General features: G+C 35.7%; 1 protein-coding gene across 1 annotated transcript in view; it reads right to left on the reverse strand.

Annotated features, from left to right (window-relative positions):
- Positions 1-712: 712 nt before the first annotated feature.
- LOC149805539 (ubiquitin carboxyl-terminal hydrolase 45-like) overlaps positions 713-22751 on the reverse strand; it is a 39648-nt gene continuing 17609 nt past the window's right edge. Inside the window, exons 11-20 of the mRNA XM_089934343.1 lie at positions 22366-22499; positions 21561-21648; positions 19972-20062; positions 15145-15233; positions 11681-11737; positions 7524-8208; positions 6218-7201; positions 2870-2961; positions 1617-1706; positions 713-1072 (exon numbers count right to left, since the gene is read on the reverse strand). Coding sequence (XP_089790469.1) covers positions 713-1072; positions 1617-1706; positions 2870-2961; positions 6218-7201; positions 7524-8208; positions 11681-11737; positions 15145-15233; positions 19972-20062; positions 21561-21648; positions 22366-22499 — 2670 coding nt within the window. The remainder of the gene's footprint in view (positions 1073-1616; positions 1707-2869; positions 2962-6217; positions 7202-7523; positions 8209-11680; positions 11738-15144; positions 15234-19971; positions 20063-21560; positions 21649-22365; positions 22500-22751) is intronic.

Genomic DNA, 22751 nt, shown 5'->3' on the forward strand with positions numbered 1-22751 from the left:
GGGTATACTGTATTGGTTGAGTAACTGAAGACTCATTTTGTAGACCAAATACTGAATGGACTGGTTGGGTGAGTAATTAAGTTTATAGATCAAATATATATAAGCAAGACCCAATATAAATATGTGCAATAAAGAATATTCCATCCTTTGAAGTAAATAAATGAAATACTGTACAATCAAACCAATAAAGGTAAATACTTGGATTTTACATTAATGAAGGCCAATTACACTAGCAGGGCAAATCTCCAAAATAAGAAGATATGAAGAACATATGCTTTAAACATAAAAAGTGAACTTTGGGTCCCTTTTATGAAATATTTCAATAAGAACACTATCCAGCTATAAATAGATATGAAACTGACACATTTTCTCTCTATTAGACAAGAAGAATTTCAAACACAAGAGATGTACTTTACTTTTCATATATTATATAGGTGCTTATATTGACTACAGAAATAGGAAGGCATATATGTACATTTTATTTTTACATAGGTACCCATTATCCAAATTTTACTGTAATTTCTTTGTTCCTGGGATAAAACAAGATAGTCATACACAATACAGCATATGCATAGAAAATTCTTTCTTAACAACTATAATTTTCTTTATACCATGAAATCACATGAATAAAATAAGCAAAATTATAATACTTCATTATTAAACTAAACTAAAAAATTATGTCATCAACAATCAACTAAATTTAATTGAATCTCTAATATATTCTTTCATAAAATAACATGTATGCCTGTGCATGTTTGACAGCGGCTTCTGTTACTTTGCTAACATGGTCATCACTGATGTGGAACCACTGGCCTGGTGGTACCATGATCTCACTAACATTATCTTCTTCCATCTCTTCTACCATCTTATCACCCATTTGGAGGACATTCTCTGTGTACTGGTCAAGGTATTCCTTAACAGAAACCTGATTAGTACTGAGGAAGTTGGTCAGAGAGTTGATACTGGGCCGGACTTTAACATATGCTGTGTAGTGGCCACCCTTCAAACCTCCTTTGTGCTCAACCACTCCGTAAAGAGAATACAAGATTTTCTTCTGGCCTGGTTTTACATTCTGCAATAAGAAATAGAAAGGGCTTAAAATCCTACTTTTAAAATTGAAGATTGGAAGAATTTATGAAACTAAAACTGAACAAGTCAAGGAAAGTGAAAAGATTGTTTTCTATATTTATATGCATTTTGTATGAGTGACATCTTTCAGAAAAATACAAATAATACAAACCCTAAATTGGGATTTTCTTGTCTCAGTGCCAACTCTAACAGAGATTCCAATAGTCTTGCCATACTTATATGTCATGTAAGACAAAAATGTACAGCATTTGCCTAGGTCAAGTCATATTGGTAAACTCAGGCAAAGGTTTTGACCAAAATGTCTATGTACCAAACATAAATGATTGATTATAAAAAGGCAACAATTATTTAAGTGGCTCAAATACTTAAACATCTCATCTAAATATACAAAAATTGGTTTTTCTTTCAACATGCTAACAGGTTACTAGCACAAAAGGAATGCGTGTGAATGTATATAAATGAACATTTCAAAATGCCTCTGCTGTACTTGCAGTGAGGACATAAAAGGCCATAACCCCCCTACTTACCTGGCAAAGAACACTACAATATGGAGCCAGATCCAGGACAAAAGGAAAATCCACATGGCAGTCCAGTTTGTTGATGTTCTTGATTTCAAGCTACAATCACAAAATGATACAGGTATTGCTTAGAAACTGCCAAATAAACAAGACCTCTGCTGAGGACAATGTCTTGCCTTTAATTTTGTTTAATTTGTAACTTTGTGATGATGCTGCCAGATCCACCAGCCAAGCACTAATGTATATATTTTGTTAAACAATATTTTAGCACCAATAAATTTGTGGCATTTTAGTAAACTGCACAGCTTTAAACTGATAATTTTTGTCATTTTTTGTCATTTTCTCACTGACAATACACTAACTGAAGAAGAAATAGAAGACATATTCAACCTACTTAGATATTGCTGAGTCAGCAAAAAAACACCCCTTCTCTTAATACTGAGCTGTATCAATTGTTTGAATCTCAAATGTGATACACTATTGTCTGAATCTCACATGTGATACACTATTGTCTGAGTCTTAAATGTGATACACAGTTGTCTGAGTCTCAAGTGAAATTCACACAACATGATTCATATATAATGGCTTTACACATAACAGGCCCCAACAGGAATGTTACAAGCTACCTCAAAATCAGAGTAAGGTTTACCAGCTTTAATCACCTCATATGCAGTTCAGAAAACTCATGTATTATGCATAAATAATTTTTCTTCTTTTGTAGCCTTTTGATGTCAAGATGAATAGGCTTTTACCATACCCCAATTGCAAGTCAACCACAAAGTTTGCACCAAGTCTGTGATATAGAACTGTTATTTATCAAGAAATGATTTCTTTTCTTTCAGTCTGTGACCTGGATTGTTGACCTTTTGACCCCCAAAAGTAATATTTTTTTTATTTCTTCATCAAGAAAAACTTTCCTGTAAACTTACACAGGTAGGTGTTGCATATCTTAAGCTATCATGTGAGAGAAAAAAAGTTAACGGACAGATGCATGGTCATTCAGGACCTGCCAAAAGCATGTGTATAATCCTGGACTTTTGAGCCTCTCCAAGTTAATGGACAGATGCATGGACATTCAGGACCTGCCAAAAGCATGTGTATAATCCTGGACTTTTGAGCCTCTCCAAGAAACCTAAGAAATGGATACCAAGTCTGGGGAATTTCCATTTAGGAGTTTAAGTGGAGATAAGATGATAGAATGATGAATGGACAGACAAAGGATTTTAAAATATCTCCACTGCCTTTTAGAGTCAGCAACCTACCTGTTCAAAGTGTTGCAAATGCAGGGTCAGTACAGCTGGTGGCTGGATTATTAGGTACTTCTTGCTGGCATCGGAGTAGACTGTTTTTATCTCTGTATGAAAATAATTAAGAACATCTGTGATCCAATTTTGTATAACCTAATTAAATTAGTTCTTTTAAAAAATGACATACAGTTTTGGATTTTTTTCTCTTAAAAAGTTAGCATGTCTGCATGCAATGGTAATCCTCATGATATTCACATTATTTACAACACTTTCCTGACAACACAAGCATGGAGTTTGTATACATTTCAACCCGATATCCCTCTGCCCTTTCATCATGGTGGGGAGTTGAAAATTACTGGAATATGGCGCACATCTACAAACATTTCCAAATAAATCCCACGGATACAACACACAAAATTGTTGCCTGCCCGCTGGTCCAATGCCAGCCAGTTTCACTGCATATTGGTGCAAAAAATAAGCAGCCAGTCTGTCTGTTGAAATTTTGAGGCATATATTTATCTTTTCATTATATTAAAAGAAATATGTTCAAAAAAGTGAAAAAATAAATAACAATCCTTTCTGAGGATCACTCATAAGTCTTGGTGACATGAGAAGCTAAATAACTTGTGTTTAATCTATGTTTGCTAGATGCTTATAACTAAAAAAATAAAGTCTCTTCTGCATCTATGTGATGTTTCATGACACCTACTACTTCCAGTTCCCTAGATGAACATGTTGAGATATGCACTGATGCCAACAGAGGCTAAAAGACGAAATAAAAACAAAGGAAAAAAAAATATTCAAAAGTAATAGAATAATGTGAAACAAAATTGACAGTTGAGTTGCATAATTCACTTAAAATATGTAAACAGAATGTATGACTTGACGACAATAATATTATAGTTTGTTCACCTCAAGATCATGAATGATATCTGAGACAGTCACTGTAGCTCAATGAATTATCATGTGAGCTTCTCTAAATGAAGCTGACATTACCGATTTTCTTTTGCACAAAGAGAATTTCACCACCATTTGTATCAACATACAGAGAAACACTATTTTGTTTAATATATCCTGAAACAGAGTGGTATGTGTATATGTAATCAGCCATGTTGCTGCTGGAATTACAGAAATGTTCATTTTTTATGCAGGACTAAAATGTTATGGGAGCCATCGCAAACCAAGGTAAACAATCCTGGTCTACTCATTAGACAATTACATTACAAACATAAATGAAATAACAATGTAAATTAGTTTCAATAAAATTAGATGATGCAGATGATGTTTGAAATACGTAAATTTATCTCCATTTCAAGGCAATGATGTTAACTACAAACACAGATATCATTCAAGATGCTGAGTTGAAAAAACTATAAGCTGCAATCTACAGATGTGAATGCCTTTAATACGGTTCCTCTTTCTGCAATACACTGCTTTCCACAGACTCAGTTTCATGAGCAGCTGTGCATTAAAAGGCTGGGTCTAGTTCTCATAACTGTCCTCAAGTCAATGGAAGAGGATCCTGCTTTTTAATTCGGACTATATTCAGACTGGCCATCAATGGTCATATTATGATGACTCTAAATAACTTGTGAATTGACCTACATCAGCTGGACAGTGAGTATCATTGTCCTGGACAGTAAATAGTGGCCATGCTGAGCTGAATTCAGTAAAATGTAATAAAGTTTACATATGATATCAATATTCTGTGTTTTTCATCATACTCCATGTTTCATTATATAAAGGTCCTTACTAAAGGCTAATATTCATGTCTACCTGAATTTACCACTGAGTCACTGACTACACTGTCTGATGAAATGGAGGACCAGTTACTTACAGAATGGACCATCAGTATTTTCAGGTTACTGATTTTGCATGATTGCAGGATCTTTTGGCAAGTTTCATACACTGCATGGGTATCAAGTCTCTATATAACATGGGTATCAAGTCTCTATATCCCATGGGCATCAGGTCTCTATATCACATGGGTATCAAGACTATATCCCATGGGTATTAAGTCTCTATATCCCATGGGTATTAAGTCTCTATATCCCATGGGTATCAAGTCTCTATATCCCTTGGGCATCAGGTCTCTATATCCTATGGGCATTAGGTCTCTATATTCCATGGGTATCAAGTCTCTATATCCCATGGATATCAAGTCACTATATCCCATGGGCATCAGGTCTCTATATCCCATGGGCACCAGTCTCTATATCCCATGGGTATCAAGTCTCTTTATCCCATGGGCATCAATTCCCTATACCCATGGGCATCAGGTCTCTAGAGCCCATGGGTACCAAGTCTCTAAATATCATGATATCAAGTCTCTCAAGACCATGGGTATCAAGTCTCTGTATCTCATAGGTATTAGTTATCTATACCTAATGTTTATCAGATTTATAAATCCCATCGGTATCAGGTCTAAATAACCCATGAGCATCAGGTCTCTATCTCATGGGTATCAGGTCATTATAACCCATTGGTGTCAGGTCATTATAGCCCATGGGTAACAAGTCTCTATAAACCATTGATAACAAGTCTCTATATCCCATATTTATCAAGGCTCCATATTCCTTAAGTATCAGATCCCTATATCTGACAAGCATCAAGTATCTAAGTTACTGAGTTAAGATCAAATGAAGTGACTTTATGTATGTATATGGACCCCAATGCATACATGCACACCAGGTCAAGACCACGAAGTCCCATGGTGTTTTAGAAAAATTACAATAAAGATGAAAACTATAAAAAATGTCCAGATTTCTAAACCCTTTTACACAACCTTTACACAACTACCACCCACTCTCAACCCATCTCCCTGGGCAACATTCAAGATTTTAATCCTTCAGTGTCAATGAATGGTCCCCCTGAAACTTCATACCAAAATATATCCCTCTCACTGAATTGGTGTACATGGTGTTTAGGTTACAAGGCAAAGTCAATACTGCCTCTGAAAATGTAACCTTTGACGCCATCCCCACCTCTCTTAGAAGGTTGCATCCAGGATCTCATACCATCACTGTCCCCACCTCACTCAGCCTTCCAAAGCATTCTACCAATTCTTCCTCAATTGGTGTGGAAGAGTTCAGTTATATGGAGAACTGAGTAATGGACACTCATATGGATATATGATACAGATAACAAGTATTTGTAAAACAGTTACGAATATGAAACACTGATGATGGGGTAAGGATACAAGAAGTACGTATATAATAACTGGGGATGGGGTAAGGATAAAAGAAGTACTTATATAAACAGGGGATAGCATAAGGATAAAAGAAGTACAGTCATATATAAAAACAGGGGATGGGAAATAAAAAAAAATAAAAAACTGCCAGTAGATGGGAGAAAAACACTTACCTGTATTAGGATTTAATTTCTTCTTAAGCTTTGTGCAATTCTTGCAGCCAAACTTATCATTTCCAGTCAAAAGTTCTGGACAAGTGAACAGATTGAGACAAGACTCAAGTGAGCATTCACTGGAAGTTGAGTGATATCTTGGTGCTAAAGTCAAGACGGATTTTCTCTGCCCTTCTCTCCAGATCTCTTTACGTGACCTCACTGGCTGTGGATCTTCAAACTCTGATGGTTTCATGTACTGCACATTGAATGAAGAAGATATATCTTCATCATTTCCAGCTTTAAGTGGAATTTCATTGTTTCCAACAGTGACTGAATCCATACTTCCAGTTCCTTGTGTAGATATTCCTGTATCATCTGAAACATTGGACTGACTAGAGTTGACTGGTGCATCTAAATCTTTAACTTTCTCAGACTCTTCACTGGATTGGGACAGCATATTTTGAGATAAATCTTGTGAAAAACCTGAAGAATAGGTCTCACTGACACTTGATGTGTTGGTTCCAGATGTAACATCTGAAATGACCTGTTCCCCAGTACTTAAATGTTTGTAACTAGAAGAAGACAATAGAATGCTGCTGGTAGCTGCCTCCAGTTCCATTGGCTCCTTGAAGCTTGTATCGCCACTTCCAAGATAACCATTGGCAATTGGTCCATTCATATATTCTACATGTTCAGTGACTTTTGATTTATGCATCTCTCCATTAGCAATATGACTTTCCTTGCTGGACCCATCAGTATCTTCTGTCTCCCATACTGCAACGCCATTGGGAATCAAGTTGTAGATTACACTTGCATCTTTTGTTAGTGTATTTTCAGCTAATGCAGATAAGCTGATGTGAGGAGAAATGTGGACAGGACTTTGGGATGGTTCCACACCATTTAATGCACTGCCAACTGATCCAGAATCACTGGTCATGGAAGCCTCAAGAGAATGGCTATACCTGATTATGTCCATCTTCAAGTTCTCTTCTATATCAGCATCTGTTCAGATACAGAATAATGAAAACATGATACAAATATTGCCTGCAAACCATGAAATATTGTGTCATACAACAGTAAAACAAGTATTTAACATGAAAATTACAAAGTTTTTATTATGACAAAATATGATAGCATTGCTGAAAAGAAAGGTAGAATGTACTAAAGTTAGGTTAAAATAAAAGCATTTCCAAGTTACTTGGCATTCTATGACATTTTCTACCCACATATAAAAGCATTTCCAAGTTATCTGCACTCTATGACATTCTTACACAGATAAAAGCATTGCCAAGTTATCTGGCACTTTATGGCATTCTCTACTCACCAGATGATGATCTTTCTTCCTTCATATCTTTGGTATCCTCCATTTCTCCTTCAGGGACCATATCCTCCTCCACATCTGATTCATTTTCTGCTTTCTCTCTGACTTCCTTCTCCCATTCTATAGGGACCATATCCAACTTCATGTATTTCTCCTCCTTGCCTTCCTTCTCCACATCCGAAGGGGTCATATCTTCCTTCACATTTGCATCCTTGCCTCCCTTCTCCCCTTCCACAGGGACCATATCCTCCTTCACATCCTCCTCCCTGTCTCCTTCCTCTTCCTCACCTTCCTTCTCCACTTCCAATAGGTGAATATCCTCCTTCACATCTGTCTCTCTGTCTCCTTTCTCTTCCTTGCCATCCATCTCCCATTCCACAGGGACAATATTCTCCTTCACATCTGCCTCCATGTCTACTTTCCCTTCCTTGCCATCCATCTCCCCTTCCACAGCAACAATATCATCTTTTACACCTGCCTCTCTGTCTCCTTCCTCCTCCCCTTCTACAGGGACGATATCCTCCTTCACATCTGCCTCCCTGTGTCCTTTCTCCTCCTCACCTTCCATCTCCCCTTCCACAGGGACAATATCCTCTTTCATATCTGCCTCCCTGTCTCTGTCCTTCTCTTCACCTTCCTTCTTCCCTTCCACAAGGACAATATTATATAGAGATGCTATACTAGGTCTCTGAAATGAGAAAAAAGCAAAGCTTAATACTAATGTACTGTCAGTGGGACTAAGAAAACTGCAGATCATAACCTCAGTATGTTCACTGCTTTACAGAGAATTTATCAAGAGAACATTCAAATGAATAGAATCAATACTAGTGTAGTCATATTACATATCTTCCAGAACCAACATACATGTATTGTGTTCCAACAGAAAGATCATTTTTATTTTAGTTAAGTATGTTTCTCCAAGAATGCTTACCTGATCACACTAATGTGATCTCTGCATGATAGATCTAAAGGTTGACCATGCATAACAGCTAATAGTTTCTATTAAATCTCTGAATTGTAATGGGATTTCTCTGAGGAGGTCTATCATGAGATTGAAAATTTCATTCACCTATAAGTTGTCCATGACTTGTTCATCTGAGAGAGGTTACCATAATAACTTTGCGAGTCAAGTTTCTGAATGACTCTGAATCAGAACAGGTGAAGGGAAAGTGTATTCCCTAATGCCACTGCAGCTGACTGCTAGAGAATCCATGGCTCAAGCCTCTGGATATGGGACTGGACAGAAAAAGGTTAGCAGCTTGTCCCCAAAGTGCATAAATAAACTGAAGAATCTACAGCTAAAGTGTCCCCTTGACTGGCAACATCTGACCCCGTCCTTACAAAGAATTGACCAAAACATTCAGTTTGCCTGGAATGTCTTATCTAGACTGGATCCTGTGCTAGAAACACCAGCATAAAACCTCCTTGACCAAGAGACTTATATTGGGCCATTTGGTCATCCCCTCCCACAACTGAGGTGGTCAGCAACTACTACAGAATTATTTAACTTTACCAGGATCACATTCCCACACATGTGATCACTGCAGCGATGAATGGCTTTCATTACAGCCTTCAATTTTAAAAGGTCTATATGAAGTACTTTCTACTCTGGGCTCCAGTTGTGACTTACCATTGTCAAGTGAAGCAACAGGTGTCCCCCCCCCCATCCACTTCTGCCAGCTGAATGAACTGATGTTCGTACAAACCATATCACCAGGTTTAGGCTTCTCCAGAGGAATTCCAATGATACGACATTACATGTCTTGTCACTGTCACCGGAATTATTTTATTTTTGGTCAGGTCCTGGATGGTCGAGTTATCTAAAGTGCTAGCCTTTATCAATTGCTGATATCTCACCTATATAAATGTGGATTAGAGTCTCAGGCTTGGCTAATGTGGGATGTTACCAAGGTTTTCCAGGTGTAACAGCCAATCCTTTCCCTGCTACAAGGGGTAAATTTGGCCACTACATCAGGTTTCTCCACCACCAATTATACCGGCCACCGTGTATGGTCTTTTTTGTGCAGAGAAATGGCATTAAATCCAAAACAACAACAGAAAAACGTTTGGTCAAGATCAGAATATGCTTATCTAAATGTCCAGAAAAGGGGCACAACTGGGCCAGCATTGCTATTGGGAGAGGGCACAAAAAACGTAGCTTAGAGGAATCACATCTGCCACTGCATTTAGTAAACCAAGGTACTACAGAAAATATTGCACAGAAACCCACTTCCTGTTTGAGATCAGCATTAAAAGCTCTATAATCCATGCAATTCATATTTGAGGGATACAAATGACATTTAGAAGGGTTAATAATTCCATACCCACAGAGTACAGTACAACATTTAAGAAAAAACGTAACTCACAAACTTTGAAAAATATGAAAAACTATTCACTGAATAAAAACAAAGATTACCATTCCTTTTACAGAAACTTTAAAACAATTTTATACCACACTTATTGATGAATACAATAAAATGAAGATCTTTTAGGAACTTTATTGGCAATGTAGGACAATTTTATGGATAAGTTTAAATGGCAAAGAAAATGTTGATGAGTAATCACCTCATGGTTGTAAGTTGAGGGATTAGGTAAGAGTTCTTTTCCTTTCTATACATGACATATGGATGGGGAAGACAAAAGTTTTGTTTTTCTAGCACTGTTAGATTTGAGAGATGGCAGAGCTTATTTCCTAACAATGATGTCATAAGAAATGAATTCAATGGAGAAATATCACTACTGGTATGCAGTAAACATTGATTTGTTATAATCAAGGCAGAATGTTATATTCAACACTGACAGACCAAAATAATGCGCTTTGTAATATGTTCAATATTTCATGAAATCTGGCTGAATTATACACGGAGTTTACTGTATTAAGGCAAAACAGCACAGTCAAAAACTGCTTACAATGCAGTGAGTGTAGCTTTCACATTTAAATGTGTAACAGTTATACTTGAATGATACAACATATTTGTAAAGTTGCTGCATCAAGCAAAATGAATATAACAGTTGTAAACAAAAAGAAAGATGTTGTGTAAGTCATATACAGTTGTTAAATTATTCAAAATCATTATGTTAAAGATGAAGGAGAGCAAGAAAAAGTGCAAACTGTGTAGAGTGACTATTTTAAGTAAAATAGATGGTACCAAGGTAAGAGAAGGATGAAAGATAGGTGAAGCTTAGCAAGCACTGCACAAGAGGGCCGTATCTGATACCTTCACCATCTTTTTGCTTGCTTCCTCTTTCTCCTGTCCGATTACATCCACTGGCAAATGATTTTCAAATTCTATCCAAGTTAATTGAAGCTGACTGGACAGCAAATTCTTGCTAGCTGTTTGATTATACTTGCAACTGTGTAATTACACTTCCAACAGCTCAGCTGTTGGCCCAATTTGGTCTATGGATACAGAAAGTAAAATGAGGGATATTGGATTTTAAAGCCAAGTAGCTACCATCTAGATTTTACATAATTCATTTAACTGCAAAGGATCTTTTTAACATACTGAATACATTGGACCTTTAACCAAATAAATGTCAATCAGCAAAGCTAATGAGACTCTGGTGTCTCACACACATTGATTGTTGACATATTTACCATGTGCAGGACTTACAAATACTTAAACACCAAATAATAACATTGTTGAAACCATCCCCATTATGGCCATGAAAGAAGAGACACTTGTGTCTCATTATGCTTGTACAGGCAAGACAAATATGAGGATCTCAATAATAAGATCACTCTTGAGTTTAATTTTTTTTAAATTTTTTTTTATAACTTTAAGTTTCTTGAAAAGGAATTACAAAATTTGATTATCCAATACAAATTTAATACTGTGAATTCATTTAATATTTTGTATCAATCTTCTTCACATTTATCCCAAAAATGTCAATGATTAGTACTTTATAAATTTGTGGATTTGGTGTAGATTCATATTGTTTTGAAAGACGGATCAAATTCATATTTTCTAGCAACTATAAATTACAAATAAAAATTGGATCTCCATGAAAAACAGTGAATTACAAGAAAATTGGTAATGCATGAAAACTAATGAATTACAAGAAAAATTGTACTTTATGAAAAGTAGTGAATTACAAGAAAAATGGTTCTCCATTAAATATAGTGAATTAACTGCAGTTTTCACTGTAAAAAATCTCACCTTTTCTTCCTGAACAGGTAAAGACAAATTCAGAAATGGTTCTAAAGTCTGGGAGATCTAGAAAAGAAAACAAAGTTACAAAGATTTTAAAAATTTCAACTTCAGAAGAAATAAAACTACATTTATATGCAGCTGCCTAAAGAATTGGGACTCCACAGGTAAACATGATAAAATTAATTAAAGAGAAAATCCAGGGTAAGAATGTATAAAAATAAACATTCATTGGATAGAGTTCACATAATAATAATAATAATAATAATGAGGACTTTGTATAGTGCCATAATAATAATAATAATGAGGACTTTGTATAGCGCCTAATCTTTAGAAGCTCTAAGCGCTTTACAACATTTGACAATATCTATAACATAAAAACATATATAATGATATGATTACAAAAACAAACACCATGAAATTAGAAAAAATGCTGAGAATATTTAAGGTAGGAAACATTATTATGTCTTTAAGTTTGTTCTTGCAGTCGAAGTAAGAGAGTTTTAAGAGCACTCTTGAATGGGATGACTATGTCTTTGTGTCTACGTTCAGTGGGCAATTCATTCCATGTTGCTGGGCCCTGGTATGCAATAGAAAGCTGTCCATATGACTTTGTTTTCATGGGAATAATGAGTATACGATTGTCAGAAGAGGAGTGTATGTATCTTGCTGGTGTGTACACATGGGTGAAGTCGGAAAGGTATGTTGGACTGGAGTCTGTCAGTGAAACGTAGCACAGAGAACAAATTTTGTGTTTGATTCTGGATCAAATGGATAGCCAGTGTAGAATACAGAGCAGAGGGTAGGTGTTCTCTGATTGTGGTACTCTAAGTATGATCCAAGCAGCTGTGCTTTGAACTTTTTGAAGTCTCTGGAGTAGATATTGAGATGAACCAGACAGAATTGAGTTATAATAGTCCAGTCTTGAAAGTACTAATGAATACACAAGTGTTTTAGTGGCATCAAATGAAAGATAATTGCGAATGGAACTGATGTGTCTCAGCTCAAGATATGCAGCCTTGCATATGTTCATGACAAGTTGGTGCAGTGTGAGAGTACTGTCCAGAGTAACACCAAGGTTTCATACTGATTGTGTGAATTTAATGTTGATGTTGCTGATATTTATTGTTTGAGGTAAAGGATGTGAATGAGAAAGTCTTTGTGTTGTGATCAGAATGGCCTCAGCTTTATCATCATTCATCTGCAGCTTGTTTCATGTCATCCATGATTTCACATCAGAAATGCACCTCTCTACACTTTGTATGGCAGCATCAACTTCAGTTGGTGGCTAGGATTGTACATTTGGGTGTCATCAGCATACGATTGGTGAGACACTGGATGATGATCTATGACACTTGAGAGTGGCTGACTGTACAAAATGAAGAGAACAGATCCAATAACAGACCCCTGTGGAACACCATGACATATATTAACTGGGCTGGAGTGTATTCCATTTGCAGACAAAATTTGTGTCCTGTTGACCAAGTAGGACTTGAACCACAGTAAGGCTGTATTACATATAAACAATCTGAGTACAGTTGGTCCACCAGTTTAGGAGAAAACTTTTAATATCTCAGTTTTCAAGACAAAGCAGACAGTTTGCCATTCTCTTGCAGAGGGCGCTGTGTTTATGATATTTAACCAGCACTTTCAGCAAATTCTCTGTTTGTAAAGTAGTGTCAATTTATCGGTATTTTCTAATCGGACCTATTCTGAAGTTTGATAAGATCCATCTTCTCAAACATTTCCTCTCAAATAACATCCACAACTTACATCATAAACATTTCACTTAACATCTGGCACCATTTTCTTTAAAAGTACAGACCAGTTCACAACATCCTTAGCTTATCAATTAAGTGACTCTGTGAAACAAAGTTCACATTAGAAGAAACCCATCTGTTTTCTTGGAAATAGTCATATACAGTTGCTATAAATAGCAAATAAGGAAAGTACTTTTATGCTATACTCATGCAGCAGTCATCTTTTTAAGAATATTCTCAAATTTATATCAGTGGAGTTAAAGAGATGATAATAAAAATGACAAAAACAACTTTTATTGCCAAAAGCATAACGGTTGGCATGTAAGCTAGAGCCAGTAATATGAAAATACCATAAATCAATTTAGTTTACTTTCAAGTTGTTACAATGCATGCCATGAACCAATCAAAAAGACATTATTTTCCAATGGTCACAACCAGTAGTAGTTTCTACCTTTAAAAGTTGTTATATTAGCCAAACAAGAGTTCAATGAAGAGGCTAATGCTTTCCTATATCAAACGAATGTCCATGTATCCAAGATGAAACTGCTTCTTCTGTTTAACTGCAAAGTGCTTCAAAGATCCCTGATATTCTTCAGTGAAAACAAGATTTACAAGATGGTCACTGTGGTGGCCACATGAGATGTAAAACTGGCTCCATTTTCATTTAGGACTAACTGGTCATCATAAGAAGTTTTTGGTGTAAACCCCATGTCAGTATGACCATTCATTTATGAGGACTAGCAATACCAAGATTTTAATTGTGGCAGCCATTTTGGATGTAAGACTGGAACCATGTTCACTGAGAAAAATCTAGACATCTTAAGAGTTAAATGTCAATATGATCATCCAGTCTGGGAAAGAAATGATAACAAGATTTTCAACATGGTCACTATGGTCATATTGAATGTCATGTCAACATAATTTTCATTAATGATCAACTAGTGAAAACACCATGTTTAGATAAGTTTCTTTTTAGTAGGTGTAGCACTATATATATCAGCATGACTGAAGTGTGGCTTTATTAAAAATCAGATCATTTAGGACTAACCAGAATTCATATGAAGTGAAAAACCCTTGTTAATTTGACCTGCATCAAGACACCTGAAATTGCAATAACAAAACGTTCACGATGGCCACTAATGTGGCCATATAGGAAGTCAACTCAAGATATTTTTATTTAGGACCTCAAGACCTCAATAAAGCATTTTGATGAAAACCTAAAGTTGATGTAACCATTAATGCAGGTGTAGCAATAACAAGAGTTTCAAGATGGCCACAAATGCAGCCATGGTGGAGATCAGATCAACACCTTACAACCAACTAGATAGATACTTCAGTCTTTGGGTGAAAAGAGTTTTTGATAGACTGTTGCTATGGTAGCCATATCAGGTCTCAGATCAGCCCCATCTTCATTTGTAAACAACTAGACATTATGCAAAGTATTTTGGTCAATGAAAACCATGTCAAGGAGAAGTAACAGTAACAAAATATTCAAGATGGTCACTATTGTGGTGTCAAAGTGGTACCATTTTAAGTTAGGACCAATTTATACCTTGGGATGAATGTGTGTGTAATGTTTTCATGGCAACCCTCCATGTGGTTCAGGAGTTGCCATAACAAACTTGTACTAACAGAAGGTCAGACAAATGACCATGGATAACCATCTCATAAGCCTTTCTAGTCTATGACCAGTAAAGCTAAATATATACTTACATACTGGCATTCTTCACACATTACAGTGCTAACAAGACAGCCTCCAAACAAAGCATCCACAAATGTGTAAGTAACCTGACGACCATATTCTGAAATGGAAAACATATTGGGTATATTTATATACTGTATAGAATCAATTTTGTCTGGAATATACATGTTTGCAGTTTAGACCAGTAATGTAAGTTTAAAATGTTGACTAAAATTATTTTAGCAGTTAGAAAACCAGAGTAAATTGTGTAAGGTCAATTTTTTTATGGAATTTCTTTTTACATTCTCATTCATCACAAACATCTCTCTACCACGAAAAGCCCTCCTTATACAGTATATGAATTTATATACCACTAAAAATGCCCCCTATACAGTGTATGATTTTATGTCCACTAAAAATTTCCCCCATAGAGTATATGATTTTATATCCACTAAAAATGCCCCCAATACAGTATATGATTTTGTATCCACTAAAAATGTCCCCATTACAGTATATGATTTTATATCCACTAAAATGCACCCACCCCCCAGGTGTATATGATTTTATATCCACTAAAAATGCCCCTGATACAGTATATGATTTTATGACCACTAAAAATGCCCCCTACACAGTATATGATTTTATGTCCACTAAAAATACCCCCTATATAGTATATGATTTTATACCCACTAAAAATGCCCCCTACACAGTATATGATTTTGTATCCACTAAAAATGCCCCCTATACAGTATAAGATTTTATGACCACTAAAAATGCCCGATATACAGTATATGATTTTAAACCCACTAAAAATGCCCCCTATGCAGTATATGATTTTATATCCACTAAAAATGCCCCCTATACAGTATATGATTTTATATCCACTAAAAATGTCCCCTATACAGTATATGATTTTATAATCATTCAAATGCCCCTATACAGTATGTGATTTTAAACCACTAAAAATGCCCCCATACAGTATGTGATTTTATAACCATTATATATGCCCCAACAGCGTATGATTCTATAACCACTAAAATGCCCCCTATACAGTATGTGATTTTATAATCATTACAAATGCCCCCATACAATGTATCATTTTATAACCACTAAAATGCCCCCATACAGTATTTGATTTTATAACCAATACAAATGCCCCTATACAGTATGTGATTTATTACCACTAAAAATGCCCCCTATACACTATGTGATTTATCACCACTAAAAATGCTGCTGAGATACAGTGGGTATTTTAAAAGTTCTGAAAGTTTCATTAAAACCATTTTAGTTTCCAAAACCCATCAATACATCTAATGCAGATCAATAGAGAAAAGAATGGTCTTTAAGGTCATCTGCTGTTGCATGCATGGTATGAAACATATTTAACAGTAACATTAAAATGTCAGAGAAAGAAAACAATTTTTCTACTGAACAAAGTACATACATTAAAATCTGGGTGTTCTTAGCCTACTCATCTCTGAAAACAAGGGCAACATGGATAAAGTTTATTAATGCAGTTCTCTCCCTTATATTCTACAATTCTGAGGTAGAAGAAGATGACCCACATTCAGGAAGATCACTGTCAGTGACTGGTGAGAGAAAGGGCAGTTTTGAAAGAGGCAATTGACAAAGAGCCTGAATACAAAGTGGAAGATTTTACAATTTTCAAGTTATCTTTAATATACTGAAGAATCAACTGAAGCTTCATGAGGTTTGCACAAGATGGGTCCAGTATTTGTTGATGGCTCATCAAAATAGCCTCAGGCTAAAATTGCCAAAACAGCTACTCATCAAACATAAAAGAGTGACAAGAGGCATTAGAATGAGAATGTCACAAGTTATGTAACTTGGGATAACATTTCTGTACCTGACTGAAGAGAAAATAAAGTCTGGATTGAAGAAAATCAACAGTGACCACAAACTGCTTCACATACTTGGACTGTCAAGTAAGTTTCATAAACAATATTTTTTATGCAAAAGGCCCAGTCATACAAGTACCAGTGCCAGACTTTGCTAGTATCACATAACAATTTTGTGTCTCCAAAGTGATGCCAAAAGTTGTGGAACACTAATGTACAACCTGTCCATGCAACAGTACACAACATATCCATCTACTCCATGACACATAAGCAAGCCATCATAACAGGCTTCCTAAAGGAGTACAGCATTCAAATTCTGCCACATCTTTTATACAACCCTAATTTAGCTGAATTCTGCTATGAAAGATTTGCTAAGGAGCAGACAATTTGAATGCTGTCATGTGGTTGTAAGTACAGTTTTCTAGTGTATGAATAACATACCAATAAGTGAATGGCATTTATAATAATTAGATAATCAGACACAGAAAGTGTTTAGAGGTGCAAGGGGAGTAATTTGAGGAGATTCACTGATATCCTGACATGTTGCCCTGTAGTCCCTGCTGTCAACGGAAACAATGAAGGCCTGGAACTGCCAAACTCACACTTGCAAGTCAGCTGCTGATGTGAACATTGCCCAAACCTTTATGTCCACAACCCCACTTACACTCACACCTGGAAGTAAGTCACTCATGTGAACATAGCCCAAACCCTTATTGTCCAGAACCCCACTGTCACTCACACCTGGAAGTAAGTCACTCCTGTGAACATAGCCCAAACCCTTATAGTACAGAAACCCACTGACACTCACACCTGGAAGTAAGTCACTCATGTGAACATAGCCCAAACCCTTATTGTCCAGAACCCCATTGACACTCATGCTAGGAAGTCAGTCTCTCATGTGGCTGATAGGCTGAGAGAACAGCTTTACACTTACTCACCCAGTGTCATCCATTACTCTTCACCTGGAAGAAAAAGATGCAATTCTTTCCCCATCCTGGGAAAACCACAACAAGTCACCAAAAAAGTCAACCTGAAGGGCCCAACCAAGAAATATCCTCTCATTTTCTTGGGCGGGTAATTACAATGGTCCTGGAAGGCTTATTATATGATGAAGCAAGTAAAATGAAGTATAAAATATTCATCAATGATGAAGATAGAAAGACAAATACTGTAGTATCATTTATATTTGTTGGGCTCAATTTTTGTGGCTTTGTAAAAAAAAGGGCATTTTTGTGGGTACTTAAATTCAAGGTCTTGGCTGTCAAAGTTTGCATATTAGTAAGTATTTAATTTCATGGTTTAATCTCTACAAATACCCAAAATAAATACAAAAAAATAAAACTATGCCGACACAAACAGTGATCACTTAAATGTTTAAAGCAATACTACCACCTGCATGAGCACAAATCAAAGACCTGGCCAGTTCAATACTTACAGTGTTTTCCACCAACTGAATAACATCAGTCAAAGCTGACATTGCCAACAACACTAAAACAATACTTCCATCTCTATGAGCACAAATAAAACACCTGTCAAGATTAATCACTTTTCGCCGTTTTTGTTTGAGTACTCAACATCAAAGGAAGCCTACGCAGCCAACAACACTAGGCCAATTGGTTGTGAAAGTAGAATTAAAGCCACACTTCCACGAGTAGTATGCTAAACAGGTCATGGACGTCATTATGGAAAAAGATGTTACTGGTGATGATCAGTACACAGTATTAGTAAACCTTGCAACCTCATTAATCAAGCCAACCTCATCAATCAAGCCAATTCATGCTGAATTGATAACTGCAGCTCATGCAACACTGAGTGAAAGATTGGACCTAATTATCAGTGGTCTTGAGAAAGCTTGACTTGTTTAATTCAGCAATTTGGGGATTATTTACCTGAAAAGCATTTGTGAGTACCATGAGACATCAATTGACAAGATGTTTACACGATGGCTTTGTCCAAAAATCTGTGAAGTGTAATCTTTAATACTTTGCTGTAATTAGTGTATATACATAGTGTTTCATTAATAATAGTGTTCAAGAAATAAAGTATTTTACAGGATTGTTGTTCTTTTGGATTAAAAATGCAGGGATAAAATGAAATGTGCTTTCAGAAGGATTTAAATGTTTCAACAACAGTTGTACTCGAATGAAGGCTCAATTGGAATAAGTATTAAATTTCATCTTCATAAACTATTATTTTGTATTATTTTTTCTTTCATTTTCAGTATTACTATTGCTTGAATACCTTATGATTTTTCTCTATTTTCTCCCTATCCTTACCTCACATATCACTTTAAGGATGTGAGCGCAAAATTACAGCTATCAGATACCTTACTGAACGTGTGCAATGAAACAATATAAAATGATTTATAATTCTTGTTTCATAAGGTTAAAATAAAAAATAAAACAAACACATGTAAAAGCTAATTGCTAATATTTAATAACAAGGTTAAAGTACTGAACTTGATTTATCAAATTCTAGTAGCTGTGTTAATCTCTAGCAATGTAGCACTGTAAGAAAACTGGGGGGGAGGGCATCATCCTACGTGGCTCATTTTTTGTTGGGGATTTAAATTCGTGGTTCGGGGCAACAATGAAAACCATGAAAATGGGTCCCCCACGAACACTGATGATACTACAGTACACAGAAATATAGCTAGAATATAATTCTCTGGCATGAAATTAACACCAGAGAATTGATGAATTAATAATTTTAAAAAATAGATTATGTATTTGATTCTAATCTGACATGAAATTGGTCAAGCCAAGTGATCGCTTCTGTTGCTAAAATAAACTTGGGAGGACACAATGTGCAAGATAGCTCTCTTAATGTATTATGATTAGTAAACAAATATGATAAAGAACAGATTTGCATTATAAATATATATTTAACCTAGAAAACCATGATAATCAAATGATTCACACATATAAGTACACTACATATATATATATATAGAGAGAGAGAGACAGAGAGAGAGAGAAGGAGACAGAGAGAGATACTTACTCCTGACTTTCATCCTGATATCATGATCCACTGTTTGGGGATTGGAGTTTACTACCAGCTCGAAATATTTCAACACTGCAACCTGACCTCTCTGGAAGACGTAATTTGCATTTTAAAATCAAATTTGACTGGAATGAGCAGTATCAATCATCTAATTTTGATCAAGAGATACTATTTTACATAAGACCACAACGAAGAACATAACTCCAGAGAAACTGCTATTAATGGTCTTTTTCACAATCAAAAATGTAATGCATGAAAAAAATCTTTCCATTTTCTTAATTTTCTTTCCTTTGTAACTAGAGAATTTATATTAATATGGATAACATTTGTTGCTAAATTAATGTTATTTTCCTTTAGTACCATTTCTATCATTAAGACAGGGGAACAATATATAAGGGAGATAACTATCACTGGATATCATCATTTGAGTTGTCTCCCTTGATACATAATTGACATGACAGTTCAGTGGATCAATACTTTCTCAGTAAGTTTAATACATTCATAAAGTTTGTAGCTGTTATTATAATGGAATCATTTCAAGCCCAAATCTGCATGAAGCAATTGTTTTATGTCCATGACATTAAAGTTTAAAAAAACAAAAAAAAAACAAACGAAGGGAACATTTTGGCATAAAGAGTGCAATGAATGTGATTGATGAAATAAAGGTTGTTTCAATGAATGTTGATCTGCACTGTAACATTATATACCTGCCTCATGTTTAATACTCCTCTGTGAGGGCATTCTTAGGGTATGGTTGACTCTCTACATTACTGACCAAAGAGTCATAATTATCTCAGCCTTTGGTCAAGGTATGCTGGCTTGAATTAAACTTAATGAGCAGAAGCCATCATTTTCATATCAGACTTACCATTATCATGACCTTTGATCTTTAAACCCTAGAATCTATTGGGTTTATTCTACTACCCTAAGAGCAAATCATATAAAACCACAAGCATTTCAACAACAAGGGAACATAGGCAAGCTATGACAATATTTCAGTAAGCACAAGGAAAAATGGGCAAACTGTTACGATATTTCAGTCTGCACAAATTCAGCTGTATGGCACAAAAAGTAGTGCACTTGCTAAACCTAATCACAGCTGTATAGCACAACAGGGTCTGCTGTTGGAAAAGTATACCTATCTTGCCTATTAAAACAACAACATTGCTGTTGGAAAAATAACACAATGTCTTGTGTATGCAAAGAACAACATTCCTGTAGGAAAAGTATACCTGTCTTGTCTATGCAAACAACAGCATTGATGTTAGAAAAGTGTACCTGCCTTGCCTATTCAAACAACAGCATTGCTGTTGGAAAAGTGTACCTGCCTTGCCTATTCAAACAACAGCATTGCTGTTGGAAAAGTGTACTTGCCTTGCCTATTCAAACAACAGCATTGCTGTTGGAAAAGTGTACCTGCCTTGCCTATTCAAAACAACAACATTGCTGTTGGAAAAGTATACCTGACTTTTCCATGCAAGTAACAACATTGCTGTTGGAAAAGTGTACCTGTCTTGTATGTGCTTCATACGCAGGAGAAAATTAATTCTGGTCTGAAACCAATTATCAAAGGAATGTGTATTTACCTTGATTTCTTCAGATCGCATGATGTCCAGCATGTGAATTAGAAGCTCATGGCTATCATGTTGCTGCTTGCCTCTGAACATCGGGGCCCTGAGGAAAAAGGAAAGCACATTAAAGTGACCAAATCAAGATTTGCAAGTAGTAGTCTTCCCTCCTGCAAAAAAAGCAAATGTTACATGCTCTAGGGCAAGACAAAGAAAGTCAAATTAACTGAACCTGACCATAACCCATTTTTTCTGTAAATTCACTGCACAAGCAAATCTTCAAGAAAATAATGTATCCATCATTTCACTTTCAGACAAGAGAAAAGAAATACAAGCCACATTACTTACAGAAAGATTAAGAAAAAACAGACAATATTCCATGCCTTCAAGTCAGGCTCTTGAACTGTGAACATTACATACAGAGTATTTCAACACTGTGGACTATCATGCATAATTTTAACGGACTTGTACTAAAGGTAATGGACTTGTAGTAAATGTAATGGGCTTATAGTAAAGGTAATGGACTTATAGTACAGGTAATGGACTTATAGTAAAGGTAATGGACTTATAGTACAGGTAAAACGTTTCTCATTCCTCAGAAGTTTCTTGTGATGAGGTCAGTGTTTTTATGTGGAGCATTTGTATTTACTGATGTGACTGACATGATTTGTTCAGCTAATTCATCATTTTAAACATCTAAAAAAATATAAAGTAATGCTATACACAGAGACACTGAAGCTCTCATAATTACAGAGTCTCTCATCACATAAGCACTTTGAAGAAACTTTTATAGATATCTTAGACTTTGTGAAACTTGGATTACTCTTGGCAGACTTGTCCAAAGAGGGCACTAGGGTTGACAACACTGGTTTGAGTCATAGAGTTGATCTCCTGAAGGAAGTTTGCTAGTGTCATGGTAAGGGGTCTGGGTTTACCAAGGCTGATCCTAATGCTTGGCTGCAACAACAGAAAAGACATAATGAGTAAATCATACATTACACAACCTTCAATACCTAATTCCTAAAAAATAAACATGCATAAAGTTTAAGCAGATTTGAACCAAAACATATTTAAATAATGGAATATGACAGAATAAGGTATTTTAAGATAAACAATAATAATAATATCTACTTGTACAGATGATGGAATAACTAACATGACAAATAGCATCCCATGTCAGAAACGTTCAATGAGGTCAAGCTGATTATA

The sequence above is a fragment of the Sinohyriopsis cumingii genome, chromosome 2 (genome assembly GCF_028554795.1).
Source record: "Sinohyriopsis cumingii isolate HCF-2022 chromosome 2, ASM2855479v2, whole genome shotgun sequence".
In the NCBI taxonomy this organism is placed as follows: domain Eukaryota; kingdom Metazoa; phylum Mollusca; class Bivalvia; order Unionida; family Unionidae; genus Sinohyriopsis; species Sinohyriopsis cumingii.